Raw genomic sequence first — 25,729 nt, 5'->3', positions numbered from 1 at the left:
TATAATTGGAAGCAAACTAATAGGCCTGCAGTTAAGAGGACCGTTTTTGCTCCATTTTTGTGCATTGGAGTAATGTTGGCTAACTTCTCGGGAGATGGAAACTGACCCAGAGAGAACTAGAATGGCCATCTGTGGAGCATATACCTCGCTAGGCTGAACAGTTTATGTTTTGTAGCCCACTGATAGGTCAGATCTGCATCCGAACCTGAATCAAAATATAATTGGCTTGGTCTTGTCACCTACCCAACTTATCCACCAAGTTTTGTCATAATCTGTGAGCATGTTTTTGAAATATCGTGCTATATATCGTTTTGCCCCACCTCTCTATTGTCAAGATTTGTCAATTTGTCAATATTGTCAGTTGTATTGGCGTCAGGAAGGGCATCCGGCCATAAAAACATTGCCTCAAACAGGGAACCATGATTGTCATGGGGGCCGCAAGGCTAACCCCCGCTCTAGCGGGGAAAATGGCCTTAAAACGATCATTCATTCATTCATTCATTCATTCTCTATTGTCAAGAATCACTTTTAAAAATTCAAATGTTTTCGTGTCCGCATCCGTATCCGGACCTTCACCAAAATTGAATCAGTTCATCCCTGTCGCACAGCCAACCTGTCCATCGAGCTCCGTCTGAATCTGTCCATTGCTTTTTGTGATATTGTGATATTGTGCTTTCCATCGTTTGGGCCCCATCTCTCACTGGTGAAGAATCACTAAAAAACATTCTCGTGCCTGAATCCGGATCTTCACAAAAATTGAAGTTCGTTCTTGTCTCACACCCAACCTGTCCACCAAGTTTTGTCCGAATCCTTCCATAGCTTTTTGCGATATTGTGCTGTGTATCGCTTTTGGCACCACCTCTCAATGGTGCAGAATTGTTTTTGTAATTCTCATATCCGAATCCATATTCAGATCTTCACCAACATTTCATCGATTCTTCCTTGTCAAACACCCAACCTGTCCACCAACTTTTGTCCGAATCCTTCCAAAGATTTTTGAGATATGTTGCTCACAGACAGACAGACAGACAGACAGACAAACAGGGGTGAAGACATAAGCTCTGTCCATCTTCGGTACCGAAAGAGGATGAGCAGGAGCAGTATAACGAAGGCTTTTGTCGGGTAGAGGAGGGTGAAGTGGCTAAAAGGAGGGAAACTGATAAATGATTGGGAATGGCAGGCAGGAAAACTACTTACTGGAAGGGAAAGAGTGAAAGAGAACTTACATACCAATGGCAGAATTTTAAATAATAATACGGAAGAGCTTGACGCCAAATCATATATAGCAAGGAGCATGATATTGTCACAGAGTGCTGTTCTTAAAAGATGGTGTGTATCTAATAAGGGAAGAAAATTGGATGACAAGACTAGTAGACTGCATGCACAAGACTAGTGGACTGCATGCACAAGACTAGTGGACATGCATGCACAAGACTAGTAGACTGCATGCACAAGACTCGTAGACTGCATGCACAAGACTAGTGGACTGCATGCACAAGACTCGTAGACTGCATGCACAAGACTAGTGGACTGCATGCACAAGACTAGTGGACTGCATGCACAAGACTAGTGGACTGCATGCACAAGACTAGTAGACTGCATGCACAAGACTCGTAGACTGCATGCACAAGACTAGTGGACTGCATGCACAAGACTCGTAGACTGCATGCACAAGACTAGTAGACTGCATGCACAAGACTAGTAGACTGCATGCACAAGACTCGTAGACTGCATGCACAAGACTAGTAGACTGCATGCACAAGACTAGTAGACTGCATGCACAAGACTAGTAGACTGCATGCACAAGACTAGTAGACTGCATGCACAAGACTAGTAGACTGCATGCACAAGACTCGTAGACTGCATGCACAAGACTAGTAGACTGCATGCACAAGACTAGTAGACTGCATGCACAAGACTAGTAGACTGCATGCACAAGACTAGTAGACTGCATGCACAAGACTAGTAGACTGCATGCACAAGACTAGTAGACTGCATGCACAAGACTAGTAGACTGCATGCACAAGACTAGTAGACTGCATGCACAAGACTAGTAGACTGCATGCACAAGACTAGTAGACTGCATGCACAAGACTAGTAGACTGCATGCACAAGACTAGTAGACTGCATGCACAAGACTCGTAGACTGCATGCACAAGACTCGTAGACTGCATGCACAAGACTAGTAGACTGCATGCACAAGACTAGTAGACTGCATGCACAAGACTAGTAGACTGCATGCACAAGACTAGTAGACTGCATGCACAAGACTAGTAGACTGCATGCACAAGACTAGTAGACTGCATGCACAAGACTAGTAGACTGCATGCACAAGACTAGTAGACTGCATGCACAAGACTAGTAGACTGCATGCACAAGACTAGTAGACTGCATGCACAAGACTAGTAGACTGCATGCACAAGACTAGTAGACTGCATGCACAAGACTAGTAGACTGCATGCACAAGACTAGTAGACTGCATGCACAAGACTAGTAGACTGCATGCACAAGACTAGTAGACTGCATGCACAAGACTAGTAGACTGCATGCACAAGACTAGCAGACTGCATGCACAAGACTAGTAGACTGCATGCACAAGACTAGTAGACTGCATGCACAAGACTAGTAGACTGCATGCACAAGACTAGTAGACTGCATGCACAAGACTAGTAGACTGCATGCACAAGACTAGTAGACTGCATGCACAAGACTAGTAGACTGCATGCACAAGACTAGTAGACTGCATGCACAAGACTAGTAGACTGCATGCACAAGACTAGTAGACTGCATGCACAAGACTAGTAGACTGCATGCACAAGACTAGTAGACTGCATGCACAAGACTAGTAGACTGCATGCACAAGACTAGTAGACTGCATGCACAAGACTAGTAGACTGCATGCACAAGACTAGTAGACTGCATGCACAAGACTAGTAGACTGCATGCACAAGACTAGTAGACTGCATGCACAAGACGGGTGCGACAGTAAAGATGGAATTAATGTCGAGGAATTTGTGTTGATGGAGACATTCTAATAATAGTAAAGTAATTGCAGGGTGCTTCTATGGGGTTCCTGGCGTGAAGGAAGAGAAGATCAAAAGGGTTTATTAAGAATTCAGAAATGCCTGTGGTCAGGGAAGAGTATTAATTATGGGTGACTTTAATTTGCCAGGGATAGATTGGGTTCATGAACATGGAAAGGGCAGTTGAGGAGCTTCTAGGCCTAGTCCAGGATTGTTTTTGTTAAACCAGCTCATGCGGTGGCTTCAGGAGGGTATTGTGTTTGATCTCTTTTTAAGTAATGATCTGAATGTAGTAGAGGAGGCAGGGGGTAGACGAGATTTTAGGGACGAGTGATAATAACAGTGTGTGTAGGGATTATGTTAAGAGTTCAGATTTGGGATCGTTGAGGAAGGATATTATATTTCAGGAAGGCAAACTTTGGTGGTCTGAGTACATCGTTACGTGCTATATATTGGGACAAGCTAACAGTAGGGTAATCGGCATCGGAGAAATGGCAGCTCTCAATGAGCTATAATGAGCAACGTGTGTGTGTGTGTGTGTGTGTGTGTGTGTGTGTGTGTGTGTGTGTGTGTGTGTGTGTGTGTGTGTGTGTGTGTATTCCAGAGAGGTATAAAGAGGGCATTTATTCGGTGTAAAACAACAGGATAGGAATTTTCTGGTCTTTTTCATACAAAATATGAACATGTTTGAAAGCGTCATCAAATCAATCCAAGCATAGAAACCTTTCTTGCTAAATTAATTCAGAGTATTATATTGTTGCTTTGATAATATAATTATATATTTCATAATATAATTACATATTTTTTATTTCTTGCAAATGTACCTCATTTTATTACTAGCAAAGGTACCAAAGCCGGTTCCCTCCTCCCACCTCTTCCCCTACCCTCCTCCCACCTCTTCCCCTGCCTCCTCCCACCTCTTCCCATTCCTCCTCACACCTCTTCCCCTGCCTCCTACCGCCCCATCCCCCCTCCCTCCAGACTCCCACCCCACCCTATTCCAAACTCCACTCACCCCATCTATCCAGACTCCCACTCCACCTCTTCACATCCCTTCTCTCACCTCCTCCCGATGCCATCCCACACCCTCTAGACTCCCACACCACCCATTTCCTTCCCTCCTCCTACCCCTTTCCTCTGGCAAACAATCCCACCTCTTCCTCTCCATCCTCCCACCCCACCCCTCGCTCCGGACTCCCTCCCCTTCCCTGTGACGGGTGGTGGCTCGTGTCTTTAAATAAGTTATGAATTGTGAGAAAATGACTGTTTAAACCCCTAGTAATGTGTATCGTGGTTAAAAAAAAAAAGTGATCCTATAAAGTTTCGTCACGATTAACCTTGAGAACTCAGAGGAGTAGTGTCGCAAACAAACAAACAAATGTCTCATTCACTTTTATATGTAAGATAACATCGCTCCAAACTCCTAATTCAACTAAATAACATCCTAAATGAAAGCAGATTGCAAAAAAGGTGAAACGATGCGATCTTGTGTGAAAGAAAGAAAAAAAATTTCAATCTAGTAAATACGGCCTGCTCCACCCAGCCCGGAAAAAGGACTATCACCGAAAAAAGGACCACTGTGGACTGTATCGCCATAGTTTGCAAACAAACAAACATTGAAGAAATCACTCAAAGTTGAGTAACACTCATTAGAAATATTTAATCAAAAAGACAAATAAAGCAAATGGAAAGGTGAAACAGGGGGTGTGTTCCATTACCAAGCAGCTTGGAGAGCACTCACCAAATGTCTTAAGCACTCAAGCCAGCACGTCAATGAAACGGTTGATATGGAACGGCTGGCTTGGCAAGCGATTAGCGATTCTTAGGTACGAAGATCAGGCATTCGATGATGAGCGCGTTTTCATACAGAAACTATTGCAGCTTGTTCCAAGGCAATGCGTTTTTGAGCAGGCCGAAACAAAATGGCAGTTTAAGACTCCTGCAAGGTGAAAACGGGCCTACCAGGGGCAAACCTTTTTTGTTTTTTTTTCATGATAAGCAGCCCTTTATTTATCATCAAAAGGCATGTTTAAATTTACCCAATTGCCTAATTTTCATTTATGCACGTCCTTCAAGTTCCCTAAGTATGCATGCAAAGTTTCGATCCGCTAGCTTTCATGGTTTTGGAGTAATGGAGGAGACGCACACACTGACACACACACACACACACACACACACACACACACACACACACACACACACACACACACTGACATTTATTATTGTAGATTGTATTGGTATTATGGAAAACCGTCTTTACTCTGAGGTGTCTTTAATTCACTATCTATGTAAATATGGCTTCGGCTTTTGACCCCTGCTGTCCCTCACCTCCAAATCCTTAATGCCATTCCCACACTACTATCTGATCTCTTTTTCCCTCCTATTATGCTCCCGAATGCATCCTTAACCTCCCATAACATCCATACTTCAATAACCTTCTCGAAATTGATTCGCTTTTTTTTTTTTTTTTTCAATTTAGCCCCCATGGACACCACCCCCCTCTCCACTTCCCCTCTACCCCCCATTAATTTTAAATATAGAGTTGATCCCTTTACATTTATTTCCATGTAGTTATTACTTGCAAAAATCGAAGATTTTTTCAAGGAAATTGGTTCGTCTTGTGTGTTATTCTGTCTGTTTGTCTCTGTCTGTTTGCCTGTCTGTCTGTTTTTTGTCTGTTTGTTTGTCTGCATGTCAATCGCCTACAGATCACAATTTTAAACCGATCTTTACGGACTTCACCAAATGGTAGAGTTGGTCAAAAGGAAGAAGCCTATTGATACTGAGGTCAACATAGGCCAAAAGGTCAACATAAGCCAAAATTCAACAACTTCGGTGAAGTTATTATATCCTCAATTTTCATCTGATTGACATTTGAGCAGGATTTGCATATCCAGTCACTGAATTCAACCACCAACTTATGTTTTAGGTCTAAAAGTGAAAATGTCAACATCGGCCAAATTTCTAAAATCTTCAATTTTCATCTGATTGACATGAAATTTGAAGAGGATTCGCATACTTGATCATTGAATTCGACCATCAATAGTTTTTCGTTCAGGTCAACATATGCCAAAAGGTCAACATCGGCCAAAGGTCAACAACTTATTTTAGGGATTTCGCAAGTATCGTGCTATGCATTTTTCCTTGGTATTATTATTGTTTGTCTTATTATTTCCCAATAGGATGGTGCAGATATGGCATACTTACCTTTGAGCTGTGTAGTCCAGTCCAATTCACAACGCATCTATTAATTATTTGTCCGATTGTTGCTTCACAATTAGGGCTTTATACCAGAAGTTGTGCCGTCCCTCCGATGGGCGTGAAGCATGGCAACCTGACTAAATTCCAAAATGATTGCCCTAACCCACATGAAGCAATGCATCAGCTGCACAGCCCACCCTCCCTCGTGATGATGCAAACCAGCAGCCACGTGCTGCATACAAGATCAATATTTAAAATTGCTCTCTCTATTTCAATTGCCTTTTGACTACTCGTATACTGTATCTCCAATGAGATAATAGTATTGACAACATGATTTCTGGTGTTGCTTTGCCTAGTCTGCCATCTTCACAATGCACGCATGCGAGGAGGGATTTGCGACAGGTGGACGTGATGGCTGCATCCGTCTCTGGGACAGAGAGTTTAAGCCCATTTCAAAAGTGGACTTGACAGGAAGCACACATGGATATGCAAGTGAGTTGCCAACAGTATTTCATGTTAAATGTGTATTATGATGAATGATGAGGATAATGGTTTCAGTTTGGTATTATTTAATGTCATACTGTATTTTGGATGCAAGCTCAAGGAGGAGCTTTTGTATGTTCAAATTCATCAGATAAAGCTGAGTGTACTGTCTGCTGGCATTAGTTGGACATTGAAGTTGTCTTTAATTAAAGAGTAGGCGTGTAATTACTGGCACATTGGCCATATTCCAAATTCCGTCCCAAGTTGGCAGCTGTTGCATGTTAGGTTTGGCCCACTAGTTTGTGAGAAGATATGCCAAGCTTCCTCCTAGGTCATCCCCAAAAAAGTTGGGATTAAATGTGGTCGTTAAGAAAGTACAGTAATAATTGCAAGTAAAATGCGATCACAAAGTTCAGAATGCGTCCCATCTTCTAGTACTTGCTGGTTGACTTCAAAGATCCCACGGTGTCTCTCCCAAGAGAAGGCCATTGTGTGCCGGCATGCTGGAACAAAAAACTCCAAATTTCTGGCTTAACCTCCCACCTGACAACTTTAGCGGGGTTACTGGAGTCATGCAGTGTTAATACGAAGATCTGCGTTACCAGAAAGCTGTGCAATGTAGTGAGGACTGGACTGAGTTGGAATATTCAGTCCTCAAGAGAGAAATGCCAAAGCTAATGCAAGAGCAAGTACTCCTCTAATGACCCACAATTACATACTTGTACAAGGAGCAATCATTAAGTCCATCACTTGACATCAGTCAATTTACTTTTTCAACAAAGAAAGATACACTAATTTTACAAAAATGTCAAATTTTAAATAGGGCAATCAACCATTTTATTTTTCTGCAGCTATTTTAAGCCGTGGAACTCTCATTCAATTTCCTTATGAGTTAAGTAAATGTGACATGGGCCAAACAAAGCCCACTGTTCTAATTAGCTTTTTCTGCATACGACCTTCGTGATGTATACTCTTGTACCACCAAAGTCGTAAATATATGGTATTATTAGCACCCAACAGGGTGTCGGCCAGGCTAGGGGCTTATACAGACTTGGCATTTAATATGGAATATTTTTTTCTGGCGGTAAACTTACTTTTCAAGATGTCTTAGAACCAAAAGTTCATTGGAATTATGTTGAAATTATTCTAGATTTTGTTAATGTGACCTTTAAAAGAAAGAAAAACCACATTTGACATTTCGAAACAAATACATTGATCCTTGAAAGTGATGTAAACTGATATCGAACTCAATTCATGGACAGTACTGTGTTAAACTTCTGTACGTTTTCCAGAAGTATCTCTTTATTTTGCACATCAGCCAAAAAATTTTTTTACAAAAACAAAACTTAAATTACGACTGGGATTACAGACAGTAAAATTACAGTTCAGTACTTCGTGTAACCCCCACGAGCATTCAGGAGAGCACGTACACGTTGAGGCATGCTGTTCACGAGATTTGCCAAGGTTTGGACCGGAATCGCTTGCCATCTTCCAGTACTTGCTGGTTGACTGGTCGTTAAGAAAGTACAGTAATACTAATACGAATACAGTAACACGATGTCACCATGCAGTGACAACGGCCTGCTGCAATTCATGCACAGAGGTCGGCTGCTGGTCCAAGTGGTCGATTTGACGCGTTAATTCTGCCCACAAGTTCTCTATCGGATTCATATGCGGGGACATGGCAGGCCACTCCATATGCTCTACACCACGGTCAGCAAGAAAGTGTTGGATCATGCAAGCACGATGAGGCCATGCATTGTCATCTTGGAAGACAAAGTTTACTCGAAAGGCTGCACGAGGAAATGGAAGCAATGTTTCTTCCAGAATGGCCCTGTACTTGAACTGGTTCAGGTTTCCATTCAGAACAACCAGGTCAGTTTTGCCACCTGCATGAAAAGCAGCCCAAACGGTCACCCCACCACCTCCAGCTTGGACTCTTGGCACTATACAATCTTTGGTGTAGGCTTCATGCACTTGTCTGCGCACTCGGACACGGCCATCTTGACGATAGGCCAGTAATCTAGACTCGTCACTGAAGATCACGTGATTCCAGTGTCCTGGCTGCCATTTGACGGTGCTCTCTGGCCCACTGCAATCGGCGCTGGCGGTGTTGTCTGATCAGGCGTGGCTTTCTCAGGGGACGCCTGGCACGATAGCCTGCTTGAACCAGTCGTTGGTTGAATAGCCTTCTGGATACAGGCACATTTGCCAGTTGCTGCCACTCAGCCCCAAGCCGATTAGCTGACTTGGTACGGCCATTGCGGACTAACCGGTGCAGCTGGCGATCATCCCTCCTTGTGGTTCTGCGGGAACGTCCTGGCCTCGGTATTGGAGTAGGGACACCCCTCTGAGCATTTCGTTTCAGGATCTTTGACACCTGACCTTGAGTGATGCCATACTGCCGAGCAATAGCATGCTGATTCATGCCGTAATTTCGTAAAGCCACCACTCCATGACAAACAGCATTGTCGAGTTGACGGACCATCTCCAGAGGAAGCGGCGATAACCTTTGGAGACGTGCAGCAGTTGTTTTCCACTAATGCAGAACGCAACAACCCTTGTATACCCGACTGTGAAGCCAATCATCAAATGCACCTGTCCGTACATTTTGCCATGCCACCTGTGATATAATCCTGTTGTTGACTTCTTGCTGCGACAGACAATCAGTGACATGGTTCTTTTAACAAATAAATCACCAAAGTGTAAAATAAACTCACTAGATTGATATACTGAGTTAAGAAAGTAAACCCAAGTCAAGGGAAAAAAATTTTTCCATATTAAATGCCAAGTCTGTATTTGGGGTTTTCATTTGGACACACAATTTCATTTCGGATTTTTTGGCCTGCAATATAAAAATCATTAATTCAACCAGTTTGAATGGAGAAAATGAGTCATTCTGATGTTTTGTGTCACTGTGTGTACCGCAATGAGCATGGAGAAAAGAAAGAAAACCAGAGAAGGTCAGACACAAGATTGTAGCTAAGCATGGACAATCTCAAGGCTACAAGTCCATCTCCAAAGACCTTGATGTTTCTGTGTCCACCGTACGCAATGTTATGAGGAAGTTTAAGGCCCATGGCACTGTAGCCAACCTCCCTGGACGTGGCCGCAAGAGAAAACTTGATCGTAGATTGCAGCGAAGGATTGTTTGAATAGTGGAGAAAGCATCTCGATCAACTGTCAAACAGATTCAAGCTGATCTTCAGACACAAGGTACGAAAGTTTCAACTTGCACCATTCGTCGCCAACTCGATGAAAGGGGGTTCTATGGTAGGAGACCCAGGCTGAGAGAGAGACATAAGAAAGCCTGACTAAAGTTTGCCAAAACACACCTGAACAAGCCAAAATCCTTCTGAGAGAATGTCCTGTGGACACATGAGACCAAATTAGAGGTTTTTTGTAAAGCACATCATCTCTATGTTTACATAAAACAAAATGAAGCCTTGTAAGAAAAGAACACCTTCCCTACAGTCAAACATAGAGGAGGTTCAGTGATGTTTTGGGGTTGCTATGCCGCCTCTGGCACAGGGTGCCTTGAATGTGTGCATGGCATCATGAAATCAGGAGATATCAAGGCATTTTGGAGCGCAATGTTCAACCCAATGTCAGAAAGCTGGGTCTCCGTCGAAGGTCATGGGTGTTGCAGCAGGACAATGAACCCAAACACACTTCAAAAAACACCCAGGAATAGTTCAAGACAAAACTCTGGACTGTTCTGAAGTGGCCAGCAATGAGTCCAGATCTAAATCCCATTGAACACTTGTGGGGAGATCTGAAAACAACAGTTGGGAGAAGGCACCCTTCAAATCTGGGACAACTGGAGCAGTTTACACACGAAGAGTGGGCCAAACTGCCAGTGGAGAGGTGCAGGAAGCTCAATCATGGTTTACATCCTTATGCAATATGCGGCGTAGTGACGTGTGAGAAATTCTTAAGGCTGATGCATGCTTTCGGCTGGAGCGATGCGGACTTCTCAAAAACTGACTCCCTTACACGCTCAATGTTTTGTGCTGTTCTTACTGATTTGGGTGCTTCCGGAGGTTTCTCTTTTAAAGTTGAACCGGTCCTCTCAAAGATTTAAACCCATAACGTGATAGCACGCACAGACGGCACATCTCCATGACGTTGAACATTGAAATGGAGTTTGAATTGACGTTATGCAGTAGTTGCACTATCATGATTCTTGTAAAAAGCTTTGATCGCGAAAGCGCGTTCTTCACCCGATCAGTTCCAAATGGTCACTCAAGTGTTCTGCCTGCAAACAATAAAACTAAATCAGTAAAAAAATAAAAAAATAAAAATCCATGTTATGTACTTCAATATCATGATGAATTTATTTTGAAATGTATTTTTTTATTTCCTTCACAAAAATTTCAAAAATGACCATATGAATTATTTTCCATGGTGGGTATGCCAGGTTCAGTCAATGACAATGACGACATACACCTTGTACTGTACATGTGCAGTGCACCAGCGCTCACAGCCACCGGATCACATACCGTATGCTACCAATGTTAAATGGAGTGCCAACTGTTCAGACAACACACCATGTCCAATCAGCAAGCACCAGTCTTACCAACGTGGCTACATGTGAAAACTTTTTTTATACCATTAACATTCGGGGGAAACTTGGCCCCTGATCGGTTACCACGTGCACATCTCAACCCGATAATAATATTTTGTGATTATTAAAATGTCAGTTGACTTGGATTATTTCAACTTCGCCAATAATTGTAAATTATATCACGACTTATGTTTTTAAAAAGAAAACATAAAAAGTACTGTATCTTAAAAGACAACAATTGAAGTTAATAAGTTTATAAATGTTTCATTTCAACGTACATAATAAATATATAAATAAATTATTAAAATCTCCTTTCCCTTTACACATCGAATGCTTTGATTCTACATGTAAACAACTTAAACATATGCTGAGGTTGCTGACTAGTCTCATGTACATATGTTGAAGTAAGTACACTAAATATAAGAAGTAAGTTCAACGTAAATTTATTTTTACTGGGAACAAAGTAAAAAGTGTCCACTTTATGAAGTTGACAAATAAAAACTTGAGCTAAACATCTTTTCAGAATACAATGCAATAAATATAGCCCTGTGTCTAAATTCCTTGATAGCTTGTACTCCAACTTGGTTTAAAAGTAAATGTGGGGCTCGACTCAAGTTGAAGACTGCATTAATGCAACAGTGCCTTCAGACTCGACGTGAGACTTATCCTCAGAGACTTGTTTACATACCTGCTACCAACACGCAACTTTAATTATTTATTTATATACACTTTATGATCTCCACTGCCCACTGATGCAACTCCCAATGGAATTTCTCCATAAATTGCAGGAAAGCATTCCAAAATGGATATCTGTGTTTTGCATGAAAAAGGTGGTCACATTAAATATTGAAAGTTCATGCATCAACATTGTACGATACAATTCTTTTTTTTTTTTTTAATAGAACATCATCATTATAACACCTTTTATTTATCAAAATATGCCAATGTGACAGTAAAAATTTCCAAAAAGCATGTGCAATTCCATCCTATTCTCTCCATAATTTATTTTCATTTACCAAATTCCAAATTAACTCAAATTTTTACAAAATTATTCGACGTACACCATGCCCAGACATTATTGCATACATTTGTCAAATATGAAAGGAATGTGTCCAGTCACTTATGATTAAAGACTATGAATGTTGGATGCATGGATTGCACCCAAAATACAAGTCCCCAGCTGGGATGATGCCCAGTTGTAGCTAAAAACCATAAATATGTAAATTACCTGAACTGACCATGGTTTAAGGAATAACTCTGTTCATGTGAAGGCATTTGGAAGGTTTTGTTGACATTTTATATGACAAGCAATAAATATCATTGATGAAATGATTAGTACCGTGGGTTAATGTAAATTATATGAACAGAAACGTATTTGACGTAGTCAATTATGAGAAGAATTGCTTTGTGTGTGCAGACCTCTCGGTGCGAAGCGTATGCTGGCATGGTGAGAGAATTGCGGTCGGTACTCAGGACGGTGAAATCTTTGAGTTGGTGGTGCGTGATCGGGAGCAGCCTGTGTTGCTGACCCAGGGACATGGAGAGGGAGAGCTCTGGGCACTCGCTGTTCATCCGGGGAAGGCCATTGCCGTCACTGGCAGTGATGACAGATCGGCACGGTGCAGTATAGTTGCTAAGATGTGACACTTCATGTTGAAGCCTACGCTTTCCAACCGCACCTTGGAGTGTGGTAGCTGATTATGAAAGTAAAATGAATGCTAATGTCAAAAAACAAACTCTAATATTATCCATTTGAGAGAAAGACTGAAATAATACATAAACAATGTGTTTGATGCTGTTGTCTGAGCAGTTGCCTTATAATGCTGTTATCTGACTTCAAATCCCTCATTGATTTGTGATTTATCGCAGCATTCCTCATGCATACACACACACATATATATATATATATATATATATATATATATATATATATATATATATATATATATATATATATATATATATATATATATATATATATATATATATATATATATATACATATATATATATATATCTGTGCAGCGTCTGCCCTGTCCTGTGTTGTGTTGTCTTGTCACTGAACTACTTTCTCAAACTTTTGTTAAATCGTACCAAACTTCTGGAATGCACATATCTCTCCCGTCGGTATGTCCTAAGGGTATTCTTTTTGAAAAAATTTCCAATTTTTTTTTCTTTCTTTTTTTGGAATTTTTTTGAGAATTTTTTTTTCAACTTCAATTCTTTATAAAATGTGATATCACGTATATTAGAAATACATTTGTGCAAAATAATTGTTTGAATTATTATTGGTTTAAACCATGACAAAACGGCAACTCGGGTACAGTCATTTATCTATATATCTACACATCTGGGCGGTGTCTGTGTTGTCACTTAACGACTCCCTCAAACTTTTGTTTCCATGGTTGTGAAGTGTTTTTAATAACGTTGTGGTGGATTTGAATTACTTGGTGCTGAGGTGTTTTGAATTACTTTGTGGTGAGGTGTTTTGAATTATGTGGTGGTGAGGTGTTTTGAATTACTTGGTGGTGAGGTGTTTTTATTATGTGTTTTATGGCTGTGACGTGATTTGAATTACTTGGTGGTGAGGTGTTTTGAATTACTTTGTGGTGAGGTGTTTTGAATTACGTGGTGGTGAGGTGTTTTGAATTACTTGGTGGTGAGGTGTTTTGAATTACTTTGTGGCGAGGTGTTTTGAATTACTTGGTGGTGAGGTGTTTTGAATTACTTTGTGGCGAGGTGTTTTGAATTACTTGGTGGTGAGGTGTTTTGAATTACTTGGTGGTGAGGTGTTTTGAATTACTTTGTGGCGAGGTGTTTTGAATTACGTGGTGGTGAGGTGTTTTGAATTACTTGGTGGTGAGGTGTTTTGAATTACTTTGTGGCGAGGTGTTTTGAATTACTTGGTGGTGAGGTGTTTTGAATTACTTTGTGGCGAGGTGTTTTGAATTACTTGGTGGTGAGGTGTTTTGAATTACTTGGTGGTGAGGTGTTTTGAATTACTTTGTGGCGAGGTGTTTTGAATTACGTGGTGGTGAGGTGTTTTGAATTACTTTGGTGAGGTGTTTTGAATTACTTTGTGGTGAGGTGTTTTGAATTACGTGGTGGTGAGGTGTTTTGAATTACTTGGTGGTGAGGTGTTTTGAATTACTTTGTGGCGAGGTGTTTTGAATTACTTGGTGGTGAGGTGTTTTGAATTACTTTGTGGCGAGGTGTTTTGAATTACTTGGTGGTGAGGTGTTTTGAATTACTTGGTGGTGAGGTGTTTTGAATTACTTTGTGGCGAGGTGTTTTGAATTACGTGGTGGTGAGGTGTTTTGAATTACTTGGTGGTGAGGTGTTTTGAATTACTTTGTGGTGAGGTGTTTTGAATTACTTGGTGGTGAGGTGTTTTGAATTACTTTGTGGCGAGGTGTTTTGAATTACTTGGTGGTGAGGTGTTTTGAATTACTTTGTGGCGAGGTGTTTTGAATTACTTGGTGGTGAGGTGTTTTGAATTACTTTGTGGCGAGGTGTTTTGAATTACTTGGTGGTGAGGTGTTTTGAATTACTTGGTGGTGAGGTGTTTTGAATTACTTTGTGGCGAGGTGTTTTGAATTACTTGGTGGTGAGGTGTTTTGAATTACTTGGTGGTGAGGTGTTTTGAATTACTTGGTGGCGAGGTGTTTTGAATTACTTTGTGGCGAGGTGTTTTGAATTACGTGGTGGTGAGGTGTTTTGAATTACTTGGTGGTGAGGTGTTTTGAATTACTTTGTGGCGAGGTGTTTTGAATTACTTGGTGGTGAGGTGTTTTGAATTACTTTGTGGCGAGGTGTTTTGAATTACTTGGTGGTGAGGTGTTTTGAATTACTTTGTGGCGAGGTGTTTTGAATTACTTGGTGGTGAGGTGTTTTGAATTACTTTGTGGCGAGGTGTTTTGAATTACTTGGTGGTGAGGTGTTTTGAATTACTTGGTGGTGAGGTGTTTTGAATTACTTTGTGGCGAGGTGTTTTGAATTACTTGGTGGTGAGGTGTTTTGAATTACTTTGTGGCGAGGTGTTTTGAATTACTTGGTGGTGAGGTGTTTTGAATTACTTGGTGGTGAGGTGTTTTGAATTACTTGGTGGTGAGGTGTTTTGAATTACTTGGTGGTGAGGTGTTTTGAATTACTTGGTGGTGAGGTGTTTTGAATTACTTGGTGGTGAGGTGTTTTGAATTACTTGGTGGTGAGGTGTTTTGAATTACTTGGTGGTGAGGTGTTTTGAATTACTTGGTGGTGAGGTGTTTTGAATTACGTGGTGGTGAGGTGTTTTGAATTACGTGGTGGTGAGGTGTAATCGTCTCAAACTTCCAGTCTGCACCTACCCCTCCCCTAGGTTTGTGCTGAGGTTCTTTCTTGAAAAAAAAACATTCAACCTAAATCTTCAACCTAAATTGCCGATAAAAATGTAATATCACAAACACAACAAATAAATTTGTGCAAAATAATTGTTTGTATTATGATTGGTGTAAATCATGACAACACAGCAACTCAGGTACAGTCATTATTCTCAGCTAAAATAAGCCCGCTCCTCAGTAACGACGCGTGGTGAGGCGAGCGCAGTGAGCCGAGCCAAGCTAGTATGTATGTATATATATATATATATATATTGCTGACAGTTATGTTAATAACACATTATTCAACATAACCTTCACCTTCAATGTACTTATTCTAGCAGACAACCAACCTTGTGATCCCAGCATACGAGCCTTCCTTCTAAAGTGTCAGTAACACAGTGGACGTGGATGTGCTAACAACCTAGTGCGACAAAACGTCTTCCCATAAGCTTTGTGGATTTGTTTTATCTCTCCTAAGTTATATTGGTGACTTCTTGCACATTTTTATACCACACCACTGAATTTAACTTTTGTTTGGTTGGCTTCTTTGTGGAAGATTCTTTTTCTCAGTTACATCTTTGGTACTAGATTACAAGTATTTAGAGAAAGATAGGGTAATAAGCCCCTGGTAGGAAAATCGAGCAGGGAAGTTCCATGTACATATATGCACGTATACTATATATATTCTATTATTTATATATATATATATATATATATATATATATATATATATATATATATATATATATACATACGCCATTGTCTCTGTGGCTGTCTGTCTGCCTTTATTCCTATGCATAGTTAAATCTTTTAAGTTACAAACTCCAAAATCGGGGTACAATGGTGGCATTAATGTGTATTACAATTTCTTTTTTTACTTGGACAATGCTGAGGTTAAAGCAGTCTTTTCACAGGCAAATGCTTTGCACACAGGCTTATCGGACTCCTTCCCTTCTCCCCCACCACCACCCCCCAAACAAAGGGGCCTGTCAAAGCCTGTCATCGTGTATGAGACATTTCTGCATCAGGGACATCTGGATAAAGGGTTTGGGGGAGGGTGTAGGTCAAAGTCTGTCATAGAGTTTACTTCCTCAAAAACTCTTAGACTATTCTCTCTTTCTTCACTTTTCTATCAATGCAGTTCTTTTATTTAAAGCCTGGCCTCGATGAGGACTATATAGTCTGTGACTGGAGCCTTCAACATAAAAAAAATTAAAAACCACACACACACACACACACACACACAAACACACACACCTCTTGTACTTCTCCAAAAATTGTAAAACGCTGAATGCTTGGTGAATTGTGAAACTGATATGTGCTCCTGTTAAAGATGAAAATTGATTCATATTCATTTGAATGCATGCAGGTTATGGAGCCTGAATGAGCATTCACTGCTCACTCGGTGTGCTGCTGAACAAGGTGTGCGGGCGGCTGCATTCAGTCCAGATGGCACACACCTTGCACTTGGTATGCGTGATGGCTCACTTTCTGTGCTGCGTATCAGGTATACCAAGCTCTTTTTTTTTACCCGGCCCACGCGAAGCAAAAAGTGTAGTTCAGCAATAGCCTCACGTCTGTCCATCTGTCTGTCGACAAACATCAGTTTATGATTGAGGAACAACTTAATTTCAATCGCATGTTAGATTTTGAGCATGAATGATAAGATGAATCAGAATGCGAACCTGTACTCTGGCTCTGCATTTGTCCGAGTCGTGTATACACAGAGAAGTGTGAGATTATTTTTTTTACTCCCTTTTACACTTTTTTACTATTATAGCCTGGTGTTGGCTTAGCGGTTAGGGTGCCGGCTTGGGATCCTAGAATCCTGGGTTTGAATCCCGGTCGATCGCTGAATTAACACCAGGGGGGTTGACTCAGCCTGTCATCCTTCCAAGGTCGGCAAATTGAGTACCAGCTTGCTGGGATGAATGATCCCGGTGTGTACCCCGGTTTAGAATAGGTACACCGTATCCCTGCGCATCGTAAGAGGCGACTAAGGGTTGGCGCCAGGAAGGGCATCCGGCCATAAAAACATTGCCTCAAACAGGGAACCATGATTGTCATGGGGCCCGCAAGGCTAACCCCTGCTCTGGCGGGGAAAATGGCCTTAAAACGATCATTCATTCATATTCGTCTGCCTATATGGCAGACAAACAAAATTGAAAATCATTTCAACCAGGAAACTTGCAGTTTTTAAGGATGTTATAAAGGACACAAACAACAAGTACGAGCATAATGTAAGTGTTAAATAAGGTGGAGTAAATGACCGGTAAACTTCCGGAATTTTTTTCAACGACCTTTGAAATCATTATTTTATTTCAATTTAATTATATACTTGAACACTGAGTGGTGTCAGGTATTCTATGAACTCTATTTTTACCGAGGATTTAGACAAATGGCAGTATTCATCACAAAATAAGGATAAGATGAAATTGTAATCTGTGAGTCCCCACACGAGTAGGAGCAACATGATTAATGCTACATTCAAAGCTCATTTCTTGATAATATGAATTGTGTGGCTTCATTATGCTGTCTCAGATATTATAATACCATCCCGCACACAATATATGATAATAAGGTCATCTTGGGAATCTGTTGTGCAACAGAGACATGTCTGAAGTGGTCCACGTTTGGGAGCGCCATGCAGCTATACACCTGCTTCGTTTCTCTCCTGATGGGGGATACTTGGCTGCTGGATCACTGGAAGGTCCAGTGGATTTATATTCTGTGGCTCAGCGTTATAAGAAGGTCGGTGATTGTGGTGGGAACATTGGTGGCGCTATTGCATACCTTGATTGGTCCCTGGACAGCAGTTTTCTGCAGACTGAGGACTCAGTCGGCCAGCGCTGCATGTATCATATGCCTTGTGAGTGTGAGAATGAGCGGGTTTGCTGTAGATTGTGGATTTGGCCTGGGTTTTACTGTTTTAGGATGAGATTGGTTTGTCATTGCTGTTGAGATGGATGTACATATCCCTCAACTTGTGCTTATTTGACCCTTTGGTGAGTAGACGGGAAGCTAGTCACAGACAAGGAGGAGATAGATGCCTCACCATGGGCGAGCTGGTCTTGTCCACGAGGTGCTGAGGTTGCCGGAGTTCTTCCACGTTATGGGCCACCCAATCATATCATGTCACTGGATGCAAGTGTCACTGGAGGAGTGCTGGCAGTGGGCGATGGCTTGGGCTTCATCAAACTCTATCGTTTCCCGACTTTTCAAAAAGGTGTGTCTAGTCAAGTAATACACATTTCGTCTTCTGGGAGATGGGGAAATGATTCCCTCTGCCAAGTAGTAAGCAAGAGCCACAACAAAATATACTCCACATATGACAAATAAAATAGAATTGATTTGTCAAACAGAATGATTGACAAACTTACACCTTTCAAATCCCACAAGGTCTGCCATGTTCTTTTGACAATACATGCAACTACTCACAAAATGGGTGATGGCATCAGTCATCCCATGCTACCACACGGACTCTGGACAGTTCACCAGTCCTTGATGATTACAGTTGATTATTTCCAGTATGTTGGCTCACATGTCCTCATGAATTACTATGCTTGAGTTGTACTCTAGCATCTCTCAAAGACAGAGTTAACCTCAAATACACTGAGTTAACCTCTAACAGCATCTAGGTTGCAGGCCTCCTCATCTGCTCTACACTTGACAAAGCCAACCATTCTGTGTATATCAATTATTTTTTGCATTGTAGGGTCGTTGTCTGTTGCCCCCTGGACTTTGTGCATTAAGGAGTCAAACATTGGCATATTTGCCCTGACTGCTCGTGTGTGAGCTCTTACTTGACTTACAGAATCCAGTACTCCATTGTGTCTCAGTGGTGATCTTTTTGGGGCATTGGACACCACAAAATCTATTTTGGGGCACATATTGATCTTTTACTCCACATATGAGTTCTTGGCCCCCTCCTCTTCATCCTTTACCTGTCCCCCCTCGGTCACTTAATCCACCGTCATGGTCTCCAATTCCACTGCTTCGCCGATGACATCCAGCTTTTCATCTCCACCAAGTCTGTCTCCACCGACACCCACTCTATCCTGACAAACTGCATCTCTGAAATAAAATCCTGGCTTCAAATCAACTTCCTCAAACTAAACTGTGATAAATCTGAAATAATCATCATTGGCCCAAAAACGCTCACAAAATCCACCCATAACTTTGCCCTCAACATCGACGGTATCCCAGTATCCACCTCCCCTCTCATCCGGAATCTTGGCGTCATCTTTGACCAAACCCTCTCCTTCGACAAATACACTAAACAGATCACAAAGACAGCCTTCTTTCACCTGAAAAACATCGCCCGTCTCCGCTCATCCCTCTCCTCCACGGCTGCAGAAACCCTCATCCACGCCTTCATCACCTCCCGTCTGGACTACTGCAATAGCCTCCTCTATGGTTCACCCTCAACAATCACCAATAAACTCCAATACATTCAGAACTCCGCTGCCCGTCTACTCACCCATTCCCGGACCCGTGACCACATCACCCCCGTCCTTTACAAGCTTCACTGGCTCCCCATATCCCAGAGAATCCAGTACAAAATCCTCCTCTTGACCTACAAAGCCCTCCATAACCTGGCCCCATCCTACCTGGCTGACCTCCTCTCCAGACACACTCCCACCCGCAACCTCCGCTCTGCTGGTACCAACCTCCTGACCCCCCCCCCCCCCCCCAATCTGGACCAAATTCAGATCCTGGGGGAACAGGGCCATCTCCATCGCTGCTCCCACCCTCTGGAACTCACTACCTCACACCATCAGAGACTCCTCCTCACTCACCACATTCAAAACATCACTCAAGACCCACCTGTTCAGCACTGCATTCAACATTCAACCCACAGCATTTAACCCCTGACTATCACTTCTCCTTCTCCCTCCTTTTGCTTTAAATATTTCCCTATTGATTCTTGTCTTTTTGCAATTGTTGTTTTCATGTTTTGTTATGCATTATGTTTTGCACTCTGTCAAAGCGCCTTTGGGCTTCATGAAAAGCGCTATACAAAATAAATGAATTATTATTATTATTATTTTGTATTGAACTGCATCATCCTTGGTAAAGGTCTCTGACATGTGATCGGACTTCAACTTGCTTAATGAAGGGAGTGAGAAAAGGAGTTTAACCTTGATTAGAAGTTATTACTGGCCAGAGAACATAAAATCCTTATTGTTGGAGGAGTGGTGGTCAATTAAGGTAGGAAAACACAAGCTCTTTGATAATTGAAAACAAGCTTTGGTGTGGAGCCATTTAATTTATTTTATAGCCTCCTTTTGCCTTAATCAAAGTCTAGGGCCTTATTCTTAACACTTGCTTCCAGTTATCGATTGGTTGGAGGTGGTATTCTTTAACATAGCTCATTCTCTCGTCGTCTTCGATTTTATGGTTATTGGTGTTGCACTTGTAATCGGTATTCAATCACATCGCACACACTCAGCCATCAGATTTGGAAATTTGTATACCTGGACTCGTTGCTCCATAAAACCCATTTCCACATTTCAAGGCCCCGTGATGCTCATTCCTTGTGCCGTATTGGAGGAGTGATGGTTTCCATTGACCAAACTGATGAAAGACTGGTGTCCAGCTACTGTTCTGTAGTTGTTGATACCAGAGCTTATTGAAACTTGGGTCAAGTTGAAGCATTACGATTATCCAATCAGTTATGAGTTTCATTACATCACAAATTTAGTGATAAATTTTAGGCAAGCAAGACATCATTTATGTTTTCAGGGAAATATGTATTAGGAGTACTAAAGAGGTCATCAAACAAATAACTATTTGAATAATCACAATATTTCCCCTTGCTCCACATTCCAACTGCAGCTCTGGTTTCCCCTCTTCCATGGAGTGCAAAGCTCGATGAACTGAATTTGGTGCTTGACTTACATCGCAGTTACTTTCCAATCTAGAAAGAGTTACTTCTGTTTTGTCTGATAAATCTGTCACAAGGTTCTCCTCCATTTTGGATTGATTTTCAATTCTCCGCCTAATTGTCATGGTTGGTGTTGCGGGCGAGGGTCAACTTTGTTGATGTTTTTCACATTGGATTTACAAATCGCAAGGATGATTAAAATAGTCCTGATGGCGTGTACTTGCATTCTGACAGCTGATTATAATTTCTCATTGGAACGCCAGTAACTTTTTCTTATGGGACAAGATGCTCGAATTCTGAGCAAATAAATTGTTCCCTAAGCTATTTATATTGAGTCTGTTGAGGGTATGCATGGCCATGCAAATCCTACACATGCGGGCATTTGACGACGTGCTTGTTCCATACTGTTGTTGTGCTTGTGTACTTCCCTCTCTCTCCCTCTCTTGTCTCCCTCTCCCTTCATTGTATGTTTTTTGTGTCTGTGCATGTTTTCATGTTCAATGTGTTAGCTCTTACACGAGTCTCGATTCTGTATACAAAAAAAAAGAAGTTCTGACAACTGAATATGGCTGTCCCATGATTTTAGTGAGATACTGTATCTTTTTATCAGACGAATAGGTACATGAGTAGATAGAGCATTGGCTCTTTGTGTATACTTTTCATTGTGAGCTTGTGATTATATTTGTTAATTTGAACAATGATTTGTGTGATTCAGGATCCCGGTTTCGGCGGTACATCGGTCACTCAGCTCCAGTGACAGCTGTACGCTGGTCACATGACTGTGCCTGGTTGCTCAGCATTGGTGGCAGTGATCATGCCCTCTTTCAGTGGCGGTTCATCCCAGAGGGTTTGCACCCAACTGAGAGTGATGCACCACCACAAGGTAGATATTTTACAATCCCAAATTTCCTTCTGCTTCCCTGCTGAAGCTACCTCAAACTTTCTACCAACAATGTTCCAAAAAGGACTACTTCTCAGTTGTTTTGCGAAAGACACAGTAATTTTTTTTTAAATACAAGATTGAGGCTCGTTTAAGAGCTCACATTAATCACAAAAAAAAAAACTGACACATAAAACATGATAAAAGGAACGGGAGACAAGATGGGGAGAGAGAGGGAAACGCACAAGTACAACAGTAGAGAACAGGGACATCGGGAGATCTGTGGGAGGGAGAGGCTTGGGGGGAGAAGGCATGGGAAGGGGAGGGGTGGGGGTGGGAGAGGTATAAAACACATGGACACTGCTAGGACTTCCAAGAAAGAAGTTGGTATTTCAAAAAAGTGGATCTGGGGTGAATTAACGGGGGGTAGAAAAGATCAAGGTTTTGGATGGAGGAAGATAAGAGATGGTGGTGAACAGCTGTTTTAAAGACCTGGAGGGAGGAGTGGGATTGAAGAGAGTGAGGGAGTTTGTTCCAGAGGCAGGAGAAAAGGGGAATGAAAGAGTGAAGGTGAGCAGAGGGTTGCTGACAGATCTTGTGCGACCTGTAGGAATATTTGGGGGACAGAGCACAGACAGAGCTGGGGGATCAAGGCCGGAGAGGAGTCGGTAGAAGACAGAAAGACCACCAACCTGCCCACGGTGAGCGAGTCAAAGGCCCTCGGAGTTAGCTTCATCGCGGGAGATTCCAATGATTCTGAAAGCTTTGGTTTCAACAGCGTGAAGCCGATCTAGGTGTGAGGCAGGTGCACCAGCCCAGAGGGGAGAGCAGTATTCCATTGACCTGCGGATGAAAGCCTTGTATGTGGTGAGGAGCTCAGGTGTGCCAAGGAAGGACTTCGCACAATGGAGGATGCCCAGTCAGCGACTGGCCTTGGAGGCCAGCTTGGAAATGTGGTTTTCCCAGGAAAGTTCATGGCAGATAGTGAGACCCAAAAGCTTGTGTGACAGAACTTCTTGGAGAGGATTGTTCAGAATGTAAATGGGAGGGCTGTCCAAACGGTCTTTTCGGAGAGACATAGTAAGAGTGTGAGATTTGTTAGGATTTAAAGACATGTTCCACTTGTTTGACCAGACTGTGATTTTGTCCAGAGTGAGGAGGCTGCAGACTGCCAATCTCAGGGATGAGGTATGGAGTGGCAGAGAGTGGAGTCATCAGAAAAGAGATAGAGAGGATTTTCCAGAGCGTCAGAGAGATCATTGATGAAGACCAGAAAAAGCACAGGGCCCAGAACACTGCCTTGGTGAACTCCAGCCTGAACAGGAAGGGGAGATGAGAGGAATCCATTCAGGGCCACACGTTGACTTCGACCAGAGAGGAAGTCCGCAGGCCATGCGTGGAGATTTCCATGGATACCATCGGAGGAGAGTTTGGTGAGCAGAGCTGGGTCCCAGACTGGATCAAAGGCATGTGATATGTCAAGGGAGACAGCTCTGATTTCCTGTTTGGCATTGAGGACCTCCATCCATTGTTGAGAAAGCAGAAGCAGCATGTCCAGAGTAGAATGCCCTAGTCTGAATCCAAATTGATGATCCGAGATCAAGCCATTGAAGAAGAGGAGGATTCGATGGCCGAAACGATGATTGATTCCATGACTTTGCTGATTTTTGGGAGCAGGCTGATTGGTCTGTAGTTGCTAGGATCTGTTTTTGCACCTTTTTTGTGTAAAGCGGTAATGTTGGCTGATTTCCAAGCAGATGGCAGATGACCTTGAGCAAACGAGAGGGTGAAGAGAACGGAGAGAGGGTGAGATAGAGCGGCAGAGCAGGATTTTAGGACCCGTGGACTGATGCCGTCTGGTAAATGGTAAACATGTAAATGGTAAATGGTAAACGTCATCAGGTAAATGCAATGCTTCCTGCAGCAATTCAGTTTTCTTGGTCAGTAATTAGGTTTAATTGGCATCAGGTAGGTACCTATAAGCATTAGGGAGAGAGGACTATTTGGATATTGGAAGGACTAGAGGTAGCTGAGATATAGATGGTTCATTGTGCACATGTGTAGTGATCTTGTGATATCTGTTCGAGGGTCTTACCAAAAAGTGAATGTTTTGTCTGTATTTGTTCATTCCTCACCTTACACTGTCTTCACATCTCCTCCCCCTCCACATAAAACTGCTTACCCTCACCCCTCCCCAAAAACTAAATTATAGATGCAGAAATACATAACAACACTATGGTGATGTTCCTCTTCTCCTGTTATCCTTACCACCGCCTACCCCTCACAATTCCCAGTGAAATTAACTCGATAAATGAACTGATGGATTTAATTAATGTGCTGCTGATATGGCACTGGCACGATGGCTTTCTGCATCAAAGTACCTTGTATATTCTTGTATAGCCATGCTTTAAGAAATTTGCCCAATATCTCAAAATGCAAAATTAACACTTTCTCTTGTTGCTGACCTTATAGAGACCCTGGCTGATTCAAACAGTGAAGAGTCAAGTTCTGACCAATCTGAGATGGCAGAGCTGGATTCAGACATTGAACAAGACATGCAGAATAACGTGATGCGACAGGCAAGCAAAGTGTTTTCTTTTTATAATTATTTTTGTTCTTTCTGATTGTATCGGTGGACACTCTTTTTAGATCATATCCCAATAAAGTGGTAAAATTGCTCCAACACTAAAGAGCACACACAAACTTAAACATAATTTATTTGATCAAAGGAGCAGAGAGACCTCATTAACAAAACATTTAATCTCCTTCTTTTATATGAATACATTTCAATTGTTACAAACTTGCTGAGATGGTCCGATTCCCATTAAATGAAATATGCCCTTTTAAAGCTGAAAACAGACAAAACACTGGCATTCTTCATTTGGTTCATGAAGGGTCAGAAAATTCACATATAATTTAGTTAAATGTAACAATACCCTGGTGTTGGGCTAGCGGCTAGGGTGCCAGCTTAGGATCCTAGGATCCTGGGTTCGAATCCCGGTCGATCACTGAATTAACGCCAGGGGGGTTGACTCAGCTTGTCATCCTTCCGAGATCGGCTAATTGAGTACCAGTTCACTGGTAATTCCCTGTTTGTCGTTAAAGGCGGCAAAAAGGGTTGGCGTCAGGAAGGTGCATCCGGCCGTAAAACATTGCTTCAAAAAGGGGACCAAAAAACAACAACAACCACGGTTCCCGAAAAAGGCCAACCCCCGCTTGCGGGGAAAAATGGCCTCTAAAGGTGGTTATTTTATATTTTTATAACAATACACATATTGGCTGCAGGTGGGAGTACCATAGCAGTGAAGATAACTCGAGGGACACATTTCA

At 42.0% G+C, this 25,729-nt stretch overlaps 1 protein-coding gene across 1 annotated transcript in view; it reads left to right on the top strand.

The window, feature by feature from the left end:
- LOC137432192 (echinoderm microtubule-associated protein-like 6) overlaps positions 1 to 25,729 on the top strand; it is a 352,018-nt gene that overhangs the window by 249,007 nt on the left and 77,282 nt on the right. The window contains exons 6-12 of the mRNA XM_078781400.1: positions 6,581 to 6,716; positions 12,692 to 12,893; positions 17,002 to 17,139; positions 18,242 to 18,501; positions 18,646 to 18,858; positions 22,235 to 22,402; positions 24,872 to 24,978. Of these exons, the coding sequence (XP_078637526.1) occupies positions 6,581 to 6,716; positions 12,692 to 12,893; positions 17,002 to 17,139; positions 18,242 to 18,501; positions 18,646 to 18,858; positions 22,235 to 22,402; positions 24,872 to 24,978 (1,224 nt within the window). The remainder of the gene's footprint in view (positions 1 to 6,580; positions 6,717 to 12,691; positions 12,894 to 17,001; positions 17,140 to 18,241; positions 18,502 to 18,645; positions 18,859 to 22,234; positions 22,403 to 24,871; positions 24,979 to 25,729) is intronic.

The sequence above is a fragment of the Myxine glutinosa genome, chromosome 1 (genome assembly GCF_964187855.1).
Source record: "Myxine glutinosa chromosome 1, kmMyxGlut1.1, whole genome shotgun sequence".
NCBI lineage: Eukaryota > Metazoa > Chordata > Myxini > Myxiniformes > Myxinidae > Myxine > Myxine glutinosa.
The sequence above is the reverse complement of the archived record's forward strand: the minus strand, read 5'-3'. Positions and strand labels throughout refer to the sequence as shown.